General features: G+C 55.2%; 1 protein-coding gene across 1 annotated transcript in view; it reads left to right on the top strand.

Moving 5' to 3' along the window:
- LOC134341148 (IgGFc-binding protein) overlaps positions 1-12,675 on the top strand; it is a 135,340-nt gene that overhangs the window by 97,727 nt on the left and 24,938 nt on the right. Inside the window, exons 5-6 of the mRNA XM_063038932.1 lie at positions 2,884-3,218; positions 11,908-12,451. Coding sequence (XP_062895002.1) covers positions 2,884-3,218; positions 11,908-12,451 — 879 coding nt within the window. The remainder of the gene's footprint in view (positions 1-2,883; positions 3,219-11,907; positions 12,452-12,675) is intronic.

Genomic DNA, 12,675 nt, shown 5'->3' with positions numbered 1-12,675 from the left:
GTTTGGATTTCCCCTTTGCCTTCTTACTCCGCACAGACTCCACCCCGTCCCCCACCTGAACTACAGGGAGAGGAGCAGGGACCGACCCAACCGTAGAAGTAGGGACAGGGGTAGGGGTAGGGGCAGGGTGAGGGGCTGGGGCAGGATCACGGGCGGGGGCAGGGTCAGATGCAGGTGCAGGCGCACGCGCAGGAGTAGGATCAGGGGCAGAGGTAGCTGCGGCACTGGTGCCCGAAGTGGGCTCCCTCGGGTTCCGGGCGGCAGGACAGTCCCTCCGAAAGTGCCCCACCTCCCTGCACGCATGGCACCGTGGGCGCTCGGAGCTCCAGTACACCTGATAATCTACTCCCTCGTGCCGGACAGTAAAGCGGCCCTCAACATCGTCCTCCCTTTCCAGCTGCATGAAAACCTGACGCCGGAAAGAGATTACGGTGCGGAGGGTGCGTCTCTTAAATTTGTGTCGGATGGCAGTAATCTCCGACCTTACTTGCCCTAAACGGGCCAGTGGGGGAAGCAAGTCCTCATTTGGAATGAAAGGCTTAACATGCCCAAGCACGATACGTTGCGTGGGGGCCGTCACCAGCTCCATAGGTAAAAAGATGTTGTCCACCGTGACTCCCCTGCTTAGGGCCCGGTGCACTAGCTCTTCATTCACCAGATAGAACACCGCCTTTCCGAACTCCTTCTCGGTGGCCAGAATACCACCTTTCCCCACAAGGTCCTCCATTGCCTCCGTACACTTTTCTAGTGTCATTCCAGGGCGCAAAATACATTGCACCCCACGTTCCACCTTCACCGACCGAAACAGGGCGTTGTCCGAGGCCGGGGAGGCAGCCGCCCTTGCGTAACTCCCCGAAGGCCCGCGACTCCCTGGAGACCGGTCCGGCATGCTGGCGCTCTTTCCAGTCCGAGAATTTTGCGGCGGTGCCAGTTAGAAGTCCTGGAGCGAGTCGAATAACTGGCCGGGAAAGTTTGCAGTCGACAGTTCCTCGCTGGCTCGGCGCCAGGAAAGGCTCCGTCGGACTTGCAGAGACCCAGGCCGGGAGAGGCCGAAACGTCCTTCCAGATGCTCCGGCACCGGCACCGACACCGGACGAAAAATCAGGAAAACAATGGAGGAGGAACGTTGCCCCGATGTCAATGGGGGGAAAACGACGGCGTTTGCCTCCGGTTTTGGAGCGAACCGGCTTACTGGCGAGTTGCCAGCGGCCGCAGCTGGGAGCTACGCAGTAAGCAGCCGCCAACAAACCCAGTCCAAACCGGCAGCAAAAACTCCACACCGAGCTTCCACGCCAACGCCGTCACTCACTCAGTTGTCCAAGAGACTTTTAGAGCAACCTCCAAAGTATTCCACGAACTTTATCCAGTAGTTTTCCTTCGATTTCTCCCAGCTCAGTCAGCACAGCTCCTCTCTGTGTCTGACCCCGGGAGTGTGTGATGGGACAGTGTGGAGGGAACTTCACTCTGTGTCTGACCCTGGGAGTGTGTGATGGGACAGTGTGGAGGGAGCTTCACTCTGTGTCTGACCCCGGGAGTGTGTGATGGGACAGTTTGGAGGGAGCTTCACTCTGTGTCTGACCCTGGGAGTGTGTGATGGGACAGTGTGGAGGGAGCTTCACTCTGTGTCTGACCACGGGAGTGTGTGATGGGACGGCGTGGAGGGAGCTTCACTCTGTGTCTGACCACGGGAGTGTGTGATGGGACGGTGTGTAGGGAGCTTCACTCTGTGTCTGACCCTGGGAGTGTGTGATGGGACAGTGTGGAGGGAACTTCACTCTGTGTCTGACCCTGGGAGTGTGTGATGGGACAGTGTGGAGGGAGCTTCACTCTGTGTCTGACCCCGGGAGTGTGTGATGGGACAGTTTGGAGGGAGCTTCACTCTGTGTCTGACCCTGGGAGTGTGTGATGGGACAGTGTGGTGGGAGCTTCACTCCGTGTCTGACCCCGGGAGTGTGTGGTGGGACAGTGTGGAGGGAGCTTCACTCTGTGTCTGACCCTGGGAGTGTGTAATGGGACGGCGTGGAGGGAGCTTCACTCTGTGTCTGACCCTGGGAGTGTGTGATGGGACAGTGTGGAGGGAGCTTCACTCTGTGTCTGACCCTGGGAGTGTGTGATGGGACAGTGTGGAGGGAGCTTCACTCTGTGTCTGACCCCGGGAGTGTGTGATGGGACAGTTTGGAGGGAGCTTCACTCTGTGTCTGACCCTGGGAGTGTGTGATGGGACAGTGTGGTGGGAGCTTCACTCTGTGTCTGACCCTGGGAGTGTGTAATGGGACGGCGTGGAGGGAGCTTCACTCTGTGTCTGACCACGGGAGTGAGTGATGGGACGGTGTGGTGGGAGCTTCACTCCGTGTCTGACCCCGGGAGTGTGTGATGGGACAGTTTGGAGGGAGCTTCACTCTGTGTCTGACCCTGGGAGTGTGTGATGGGACAGTGTGGTGGGAGCTTCACTCCGTGTCTGACCCCGGGAGTGTGTGATGGGACGGTGTGGAGGGAGCTTCACTCTGTGTCTGACCCCGGGAGTGCGTGTTGGGACGCCGTGGAGGGAGCTTCACTCCATGTCTGAACCCGGGAGTGTGTGATGAGACGGTGCGGTGGGAGTTTCACTCCGTATCTGACCCCGGGAGTGCGTGTTGGGACAGTGTGGAGGGAGCTTCACTCTGTGTCTGACTCCGGGAGTGTGTGATGGGACGGTGTGGTGGGAGCTTCACTCCGTGTCTGACCCCGGGAGTGCGTGTTGGGACAGTGTGGAGGGAGCTTCACTCTGTGTCTGACCCCCGGAGTGTGTGATGGGACGGTGTAGAGGGAGCTTCACTCTGTGTCTGACCCCGGGAGTGCATTGGGATGGGGCCCACTGTAACCAAACTCTCTCCCATTTTGCAGCAGCTGACCCCTGCTCCGAGGTGCGATGCCCGGTGAATGAGCGCTGCAGGGTTTGGAATAAGAAGGGTGTGTGCGTTGCCGCCCCCACAGGCTCCTGCCGGGTTAGTGCCGACTCCCACTATAACACCTTCGATGATACGAAGTTCAGCTTCCAGGGCACCTGCACATACACCATCGCCAAAACCTGCAGTGAAGACCACTCGCTTCCCCAGTTTGCCATCCGGGCCAAAAATGACAACCGCGGAGACGCCCAGGGCTCCTCTGACATGTTAGTCACCGTCCAAGTTTACGGCACAGAGGTCGTTCTGGGAAAGTTGGAGCATGGTCACATCCTGGTGAGTTGTGAGCCCGCTCTGCCCTCGTCCTCCTGGGAAGTCCTCTCCTGGTTTCCTCAACCACCTTGCCCTGAAGTGGTCCCCTCCTCTCCACATTCTCCTGTAACCCTCTCGATACCAATCCAGTCGATATCTTCCCTGTCTCCTCCGGCTTTGCTTTCCGGCCCAGAGTTCACAACCCCCTTTCACTTCTTCCTCACCTATCTCTATCCATGTACTCCCCTTTGCACTCCAGGCTCTCCGTCATCACCCCTCCTCCTTCCACCATTTTCTCTCCCTCCCTCCTTCTGACCCTACCTCTCACGCCCGTTGTCTCTCAGCCGCGCTCGCTCCCTCGCTCTCACACTCTCACACTCTCTCTCAGTGCACCCTCTCCCTCGCTCTCACACTCTCACACTCTCACAGTCTCTCTCAGTGCACCCTCTCCCTCGCTCTCACACTCTCACGCTCTCTCTCGGTGCACACTCTCCCTCGCTCTCACACTCTCACGCTCTCTCTCAGTGCACCCTCTCCCTCGCTCTCACACTCTCACACTCTCACAGTCTCTCTCAGTGCACCCTCTCCCTCGCTCTCACACTCTCACGCTCTCTCTCGGTGCACACTCTCCCTCGCTCTCACACTCTCACGCTCTCTCTCAGTGCACCCTCTCCCTCGCTCTCACACTCTCACACTCTCACAGTCTCTCTCAGTGCACACTCTCCCTCGCTCTCACACTCTCACGCTCTCTCTCAGTGCACCCTCTCCCTCGCTCTCACACTCTCACACTCTCACACTCTCTCTCAGTGCACCCTCTCCCTCGCTCTCACACTCTCACACTCTCTCTCAGTGCACATTCTCCCTCGCTCTCACACTCTCACGCTCTCTCTCAGTGCACACTCTCCCTCGCTCTCACACTCTCACACTCTCTCTCAGTGCACCCTCTCCCTCGCTCTCACACTCCCACACTCTCTCTCGGTGCACCCTCTCCCTCGCTCTCACACTCTCACACTCACTCTCGGTGCACCCTCTCCCTCGCTCTCACACTCTCACACACTCTCTCAGTGCACCCTCTCCCTCGCTCTCACACTTTCACACTCTCTCTCAGTGCACACTCTCCCTCGCTCTCACACTCTCACACTCTCTCTCAGTGCACCCTCTCCCTCGCTCTCACACTCTCTCTAAGTGCACCCTCTCCCTCGCTCTCACACTCTCACACTCTCACAGTCTCTCTCGGTGCACCCTCTACCTCGCTCTCACACTCTAACACTCTCTCTCAGTGCACCCTCTCCCTCGCTCTCACACTCTCACACTCTCTCTCAGTGCACCCTCTCCCTCGCTCTCACACTCTCACACTCTCTTTCAGTGCACTCTCTCCCTCGCTCTCACACTCTCACACTCTCTCTCAGTGCACCCTCTCCCTCGCTCTCACACTCTCACACTCTCTCTCAGTGCACCATCTCCCTCGCTCTCACACTCTCACACTCTCACAGTCTCTCTCGGTGCACCCTCTCCCTCGCTCTCACACTCTCACACTCTCTCTCAGTGCACCCTCTCCCTCGCTCTCACACTCTCACACTCTCACAGTCTCTCTCGGTGCACCCTCTCCCTCGCTCTCACACTCTCACACTCTCTCTTAGTGCACCCTCTCCCTCGCTCTCACACTCTCACACTCTCTCTCAGTGCACCCGCCCCCTCGCTCTCACACTCTCACAGTCTCTCTCAGTGCACCCTCTCCCTCGCTCTCACACTCTCACGCTCTCTCTCAGTGCACCCTCTCCCTCGCTCTCACACTCTCACACTCTCTCTCAGTGCACCCTCTCCCTCGCTCTCACACTCTCACACTCTTTCTCAGTGCACCCTCTCCCTCGCTCTCACACTCTCACGCTCTCTCTCAGTGCACCCTCTCCCTCGCTCTCACACTCTCACACTCTCTCTCAGTGCACCCTCCCCCTCGCTCTCACACTCTCACACTCTCTCTCAGTACACCCTCTCCCTCGCTCTCACACTCGCACACTCTCTCTCAATGCAAACTCTCATTCGCTCTCACACTCTCTCTCAGTGCATCCTCTCCCTCGCTCTCACATTCTCACGCTCTCTCTCAGTTCACCCTCTCCCTCGCTTGACACTCTCTCTCAGTGCACACTCTCCCTCGCTCTCACACTCTCACTCTCTTTGAGTGCACCCTCTCCCTCGCTCTCACACTCTCACACTCTCTCTGAGTGCAAACTCTCCCTCGCTCTCACACTTTCACACTCTCTCTCAGTGCACCCTCTCACTGGCATGCTCTCTCTCTCTCTCTCTCTCTCTCTCTGTCTCTCTCTCTCAAGCGCGGTCGCTCTCTCTCCCGCCGTCGATTTCGTGCCGTCTCTTTCTCTCGCGCATTCTCTTTCATTCTTTCTCACTTGCACTCCTTTCTTTTTGCGTACTCACACTTCCACTCTCTCACACGCTTTCGCTCTCACTCGACCAATCTCTCGCTCTCTCTCCCTCACGTCTCCTCACTCCGCTCTCTTCTGCGCACTCTCACTCTCGCGCACTCTTCCTTGTGCCATCTCCCTCACACCCTCTCTCCCATGCACTCTCTCTCACTCGCCCTCCCTTATGCTGGATCCTTCTGGAAATTGCTCTCTCCAGCACAATCCCTCATCTACCCTCTCTTTTTTTGCACCCTCTCCAACTCACTCACTCTTTCACACTCACCCTCTCCCTCACTAACTCCGTCTTGTGCTGTCTCTCATGTCCTCTCCCTCATGCTCTCTGATTCTCTCGCACTCTTTCTCCCTCCCTCGCACCTCTCCCTCCCTCGCACCTCTCCCTCCCTTGTCCCTCTCCATCCTTCACAATCTCTCACACTCTCTCCCTCGCGCCTTCACCCTCTATCTTGTATCCCTTCTCTTGCACTCTCCACCTCACCATCTAACTCACTCACTCTCCCTTGTGATCTCCATCATGCTCTCTCACTCACTCACTCTCTTGCACCCTCTCTCTGTCACACACACTCTCATGCACTCTCCCTCTTACTCACACACTCAGTCTCTTTCTTGTGCCTTCCCTCGCACCCTCTCTCTCACGCTCTCACTCTCACTTGCCCTCTCTCTCTTACTCACACACTCATTCTCTCACACTCTCTTCCTCTGTCACCATCTCCCATTTGGACATTTCTCTTGCACACCATCTCCCTCTTCTGCATCCTCTCCCTCTCTTGTGTGCCCTCTCCCTCTCTCATGCTCTTTCTCTCGCGCTCTCCCTCTCAGTAACTCTCTTTCATGCACACTCTCTTTCTTCTGCCCTCTTTCTTACGCTCTCTTCCTCTCGTGCACTTTTTCCTTCTCTCACCATCTCTGTCTCACATGCTGTCTCAGCCTCACACCCACTCTCTCCCCCTCCCTCTCCTTTCACCCTATCTCACTTGCGCTCTCTCTCTTTCTTCCTTGCATCCTCTCCTGCCCTCAGCCCTCTCCCTCTCTTGTGCCCACTCCACCACTGCCTTCACCCTCTCTTGTGCTCTCTCCCTGGCACTCTCTCCCACTCTTGTGTGCTCTCTCTCTCTCATGCTCTCTCCCTCTCTCACACACCTTCACTCATCCTCTCTCTCTCACCTTCTCTTTCACCATCTCTCATACACTCTCTCGTCATCTCTCTTGCCCTCTCTTTCATCCTCCTTTCCCCTCTCTTTCTCACTCTTTCTGTCGCACTTTTACTTTCTTGTGCCCTCTCTCTCACGCTCTCTCAAACATGCTCTTTCAAATGTGCACTTTCTCTCTCTCTATGTGCATTCTCTCTCTAGCTCTCTGCCTTGTGTATACTCTTTCACACTTTCCCCCTCTCTTGCACTCTTCCCTTTGTACTCTCTCCATCTTGCATCTGCTTTCTCGTGCCCTCTCTCTCACACACCCACTCCCACATGTGCCCACTCTCCCTCGTGCTCTCTCTCTTTTATGCGCCCTTTCTCATACACCCTCTCTCTTTCACCCTTTCTGTTGTGCTGTCCCTTTCTCGCACTCTTACACTCTTGTGTTTCCTCTTCCTCAAGCTCTCTCTCTCACCCTGTCTGTCTTGCACTCTGTTTGTTGTGTCGTTTCTCATGCGCTCTACCCTTCTCTTGTGAACTCTCCCTCTTGGTTGTCTCCACTCTCTCTTTCGCACACCCTCTCTCTTGCTGTCTCACTCACCAGAGATGATGCACGAATTAGAGAGCAGGCACGTGAGAGAGAGGGTGCAAGAGAGGGAGGGAGTGTGTAAGAGAGGGAGTACAAGTGAGAGAAAGAGTGCATGAGAGTGTTCTCTCTCTTCCGCACACTTTTTCTGGAGCACTCTTTCTTTTTGCATGCTCTTTTTCTCAGGCACCCTCTCTTTAACTCACGTGCCCTCTCTCTGTTGTGCGCTGATTTTCCTGTGCTCTCATGCTCTCTTCCTCACACCCTCTCGCGTGCACATTTTCTTCCTTTCTCTGTCCTCGCTCTCTCTCTCGTGCCCTCTCTACTCGCACACACTCTCACATCTACCCTCTCCCTCGTGCTCCCCATCACGATGTCTGTCCCCTGCTCTCTCACACCCTCTCTCTCACTTGCTCACTCTCATATGGTCTCTCTCTCTCACACACCCTGTCTCTCTCATATGCTCTTTTTCTCACATGTCCTCTCTCTCACTCTCTCCCTTTAGCCACCTCTCTCTCATGCTCTCTTCCTCTCTCCCTCACACACTCTCTCACCACACCTTCTCCCTCTCTTGCTCTTTGTCTCGCTCTCACTTTCATGCACATTTGCTTTCTCTCTAATGCCCTCTCTCTTGTGTGCTCCCTCTCTCATGCACTCTGCCTCTCTTGCACCCTCTGTCTCTCACACACTCATTCTCACTTTCCCTCTCTCATGCTCTCTCTCTTTTGTGTCCCCTCTCTCGCACCCCCTCTCTCACTCTCACTCTTGCCATCTCTCTCTCGTGCACTCTCTCTCCTTCACGTCCTCTCCCTTTCTCACACTCTCTCCATTGCACATTCTCCCTCTCTTGCACACTCTTGCCCTCTCTATCTCTCTTATTCACCCTCTCTTGTCTCTCTTGCTCTTTCTGTTATGCTGTCACTTTCTCATACTCACTCTCTTGCGAGCTCTCTCCCATGCTTTCTTGCGCACTCTTTCTCAAGCTCTCTCTGTATCTCACTCTCCCTCTCACTTTCTCTCACGCTTCCTCTCTCGTGCCTCCTCTACTTGGGCGCTTTCTCCTGCTTGCTCTCTGTATGTCACATGCTGTCTCTCATGCACCCTCTTTCACGCTTTCTTGTACTCTCTCTCTTGTGCTCCCTCTTCCTTCCTTACTCATCCACTCCCTTGGGCTCTCTCTTGTGTGCCCACACTATCTCTATCTCATGTTCTCTCCCTCTTATGTGCTGTTTCTCTCGCACCCCTCTCTCCCTTGCTCACTCTCTCTCTCTCGTGCACTCTCAAATATGCTCCCTCAAGCATATGTTCTCTCTCTCATGCACTCTCTTTCTCTCTCACTCGTGCTCTCTCTCACGCCCCTTCACTCTCTCATTCTCTCTTGGGCACCCATCCTCTCTCGCACCCTCATTCGTGCCGTCTCACTCTCTTGAGCACAATCACGCACTTTTTGTCGTGCAAGCTCTCTCTTGCTCTTTCTGTTCCACTCTCATGCTCTCTCTCAAATGTGCTCTTCTCCCTCGTGTTCTTTCTCTCTTGCTCTCTCGCACTCTCAAAAGTGCGCACTCTCTGCTTCTCAAGCGCTTTATCCTCTCACGTGCCCTTTCTTAGAGTTTGAAAGAGGATGCATGAGTTAGAGAGAGGGTGCACAGGAGAGGTGATGCGGGAGAGAGGGAGAGTGTGAGAAATAGAGGGCACGAGAGAGTGTGCAAGTGAGAGAGATTGCATGAGAGAGAGTGCCTGCTCTCTCTCATGCACTCCTTTTCCCTCTTATATGCCTTCTCTCTCAGTTACCCTCTCTCTCTCTCACTTGCCCACTCTCTCAGGCTCCCTCTTGCGCTCCCTCTCGTGTGCAAGCTCACATGCTTTCTCCCTTGCACGCACTTTCTTAAGCTCTCTGTTTGCCTCTTGTCCTCTCTCTCTCACTTTCTCTTGTGCTGTCTCCATCTCACACCCTATCACACTCGCTCTTGTGCACTCCCTCTCTCTCACTCGCTTTCCATATGTGACACACTCTCTCATACGCTCTCTCTCACTAGCCCACTCTCTTGGGCTGTCTCTTACATGCATTCTCTCTCATGCTACTCAATTACGCGCTCTCGTCCTCCGTCTCTTGCACGCTCTCCCTCGCAAGCTTTTTCCCAATCGCACTCTTTCGCATTCTTTCTCTTGCATGCCCTCTCTCTCACTCAGGCTCTGTGTATCTCATGCTCTCTTGTGCTCTCTCTCACTAACCAGCTCTCTCAGTCTCATTCTCATGTGTGTGCTCTCTCTCTTGCCCTCCATTCTTGCATGGTCTCCCACATGCTCTGTCTCCATCACACCGTCTCCCTCTCTTGTGACTTTCTCTTGCACACCCTCTCTCTCTCATTCGGTCTTTCTCTCTTGTGCATTCTCTTTCTCACTCATTCGCTCTCTTTCTCTCACCTTCTCTCACATACTCTCATCTCCGTGCTCTCTCACTCTCACATGCCCACACCCTTGCATCCCTTCTTGCACGCCTTTTCTGTCTCATGTGCTCTCTCTCGCTCACTCTCACATGCTGTCTCCCGCACGCATTTGCTCTGTCTTGTGCACTCTGTCTCCCACTCACACTCTCTGATACGCCCTCTATCTCTTGTGCACTCTCTCATGCCTTCTCTCTCTCACTCACCCACTGGCTTGGCCTCTCCCCCATGCGCTCTCTCGTGCTTTCTCTCTTGCGTGCTCTTTCTTTCACACCCTCTCATTCTCTCTCACGTACTCTCTTTCACACTCTTTCTCACGCGGGCCCTCTCTATTGTGCTCTTTCTCGTACACTCTCTCATGCTTTCTTTCTTGCGTGCTCTCTATCGCATGCCTACAATCTCTTCTTCTTTTGTGGCCTTTCGCTGAAGCGCCCTCTCTATCGCGCACTCTCTCTCGCGTTCTCTATCGTGCATTCCAGCTCTCATGTCCCTCTCTCTAATGTGCTCTCTCTCACTCCCTCTGAATGTTGGATGCTCTCTCTCTCACACATGTGTCCTCTCTCTGTGTCCTCTTTTCCATGTGTCCTCACTCTGTTACTCACCCACTCTCTCACTCTATCCTGTCTTGCAGTCCTCCCTCGTGCTCTTTCAATCACTCTCTGTGCGCTTTCTCACTCTCTTGTACTCTATCCTTCCTGCATACCCTTATTCTCCTGCGCACCCTCTCTCTCTCACTCACTCTTTCTCCTGCACCCACTCTCTCTCGTGAGAGAGGGAGAGAGGGTGTGAGAGCGTGTGAGAAAGAGTGCAAGTGAGAGAGAGTGCCCTTTCCCCCTTGTGCACCCTCTCTCTCCTGCACGCTCTCTAACTCACACACCTCCTCTCTCTCTCACTTACCCACTCTTTCGGGCTCTCTCTTGCACTCAGTCTCGTGCACGTACTCTCTCATGTTTTTTCTCTTGCACACTCTTTCCCGAGCTCTCTCACTGTTGTCCTGGCTGTCATTTTCTCTCACACTCACTCTCTCATGCCTTCTCTACCACACTCTCTCTCATATGCTTCCTCTCTTAGCCCACTTTCTCGGGCACTCTCCTCTCTCTCACGCACCCTTTCTAAATCTCCCTCCCTCTCACGCGCTCTCTCATGCTCTCCCTCTCACGCTAACTCACTATTTGCACTCTCTCTCTCTCTCTACATGTGCCCTCTCTTGAACTCGCTTTCCCACCTACTCTCTTTCTCTCGCCCACACGCTCGCGGACACTCTCAATGTCTCTTACGTCCTAGCTCTCATGTGCCATCTCTCTTGTGCGCTCTCTCTCTCAAGAGACCTTCTCTCTTACATGCCCACTCTCTAGGCTGTATCCCACACTCTCTTGCACATTCTCTCTTTTCCCCCACCCCACTCTCTCTCTGTCCTCTTCTATCTGTCCCCCTCTCTCTGACCTCCCTCTCTCTGATCCTCCTCCCTCTCTGCCCCCCCTCGTATCCTTCTCATTCTATCTGCTCTCTCTATCTGACCCCTTCTCTCTCTGTCCACCGCTTCTCGCTCTATCCTCCTCTCTAATTGCCCCCCTCTCCCTTTCCACCCCCTCTCTTTGCTCCATCACTCTCTGCCACGGTCTTCTTCCGTGCCCTCTCTCCCTCCACCCCTCCTCCCCCTCCCTCCGTCCCTGTTCTATCCACCCCACTCTCTCTCTCTATCCACCCCTCTTGCCCCCTCTCTCTCTATCCACCCCTCTTGCCCTCTCTCTCTATCCACCCTACTCTCTCTCTCTATCCACCCGTCTTGCCCTCTCTCTCTATCCGCCCACACCACCTCCTTCTCTCCCTCCATCCTTGCTTTATCCACCCCCTGTTGTCTCTATATTCACCCTCTATCAACCCTACCCTGTCTCTCTGCCCCCTCTATTAAACATTTCTCTGTCTCTGTCACCTCCACCCCTCCACCCCTCCACCCCTTCACCCCTCCACCCCTTCACCCCTTCACCCCTCCACCCCTTCACCCCTTCACCCCTTCACCCCTTCACCCCTCCACCCCTCCACCCCTCCACCCCTCCACCCCTTCACCCCTTGCTCTTCTGACCATCACATCCCCTCCCTCTGCCACAGGTCAATGGGACGAAGGCTAAACTTCCTGTCACCCTCCACGGGGGCAGCGTTTCTGTGTCTAAGAGAAACAACGACATTATCCTGGAGACAGATGTCACCCTGCATCTGTACTATGACAAGAACCAACTCCTAATTTCGATCGGCAGTATCTACTCTGGGAACCTGTGTGGCCTCTGTGGCAACTACAACGGTGATTCAGATGATGACTTCCGGACGCCGGCGGGAGAAGTGCCGTCCGACGCCAAGGAATTTGGCGCGAGCTGGGAAGTGCCTGACGGGGACCCCGACTGCCAGGACAGCTGCAGTGATCAGAAGCTGAAGAAGTACCGGGACTCTCATTTCTGTGGGCTGATGGCCGTCTCCACTGGCCCCTTCCAAAGATGCCAGGCCAGCGTTAACCCTGCGCAGTATGTCAAAGATTGTGTCTATAACGTCTGCCGGTCTGAGGACCGTGCCTTGTTCTGCCGGGCGCTGAAAGTTTACGCCGATGCCTGCCAGGCGGAGGGTGTCAGCCTTGACGATTGGAGGAAAGTTGCCAAATGCCGTGAGTTGGTGGGGAAGCGGGTGTGGCGGGGAGAGACAGTCGGGGGGTGGAGGGGGCGGGTGTTGGGAGCTGGCATGTGGTGTGACATCTCAGAGAGCTAGATTGAGGTAGGACCTTCCCAGTGAATGGCAGGACCCCGGGGAAGTGTTGTAGAACCTTGGGGTACAGGTGTGTGACTCCCTGAGGATGGTGTCACAGATAGACAGGGTGGTGAAGAAGGCGTT

Source organism: Mobula hypostoma, assembly GCF_963921235.1.
Source record: "Mobula hypostoma chromosome 8 unlocalized genomic scaffold, sMobHyp1.1 SUPER_8_unloc_1, whole genome shotgun sequence".
NCBI lineage: Eukaryota > Metazoa > Chordata > Chondrichthyes > Myliobatiformes > Myliobatidae > Mobula > Mobula hypostoma.
Note: the sequence above shows the minus strand (reverse complement) of the source record. Positions and strands in the feature narration are given on the sequence as shown.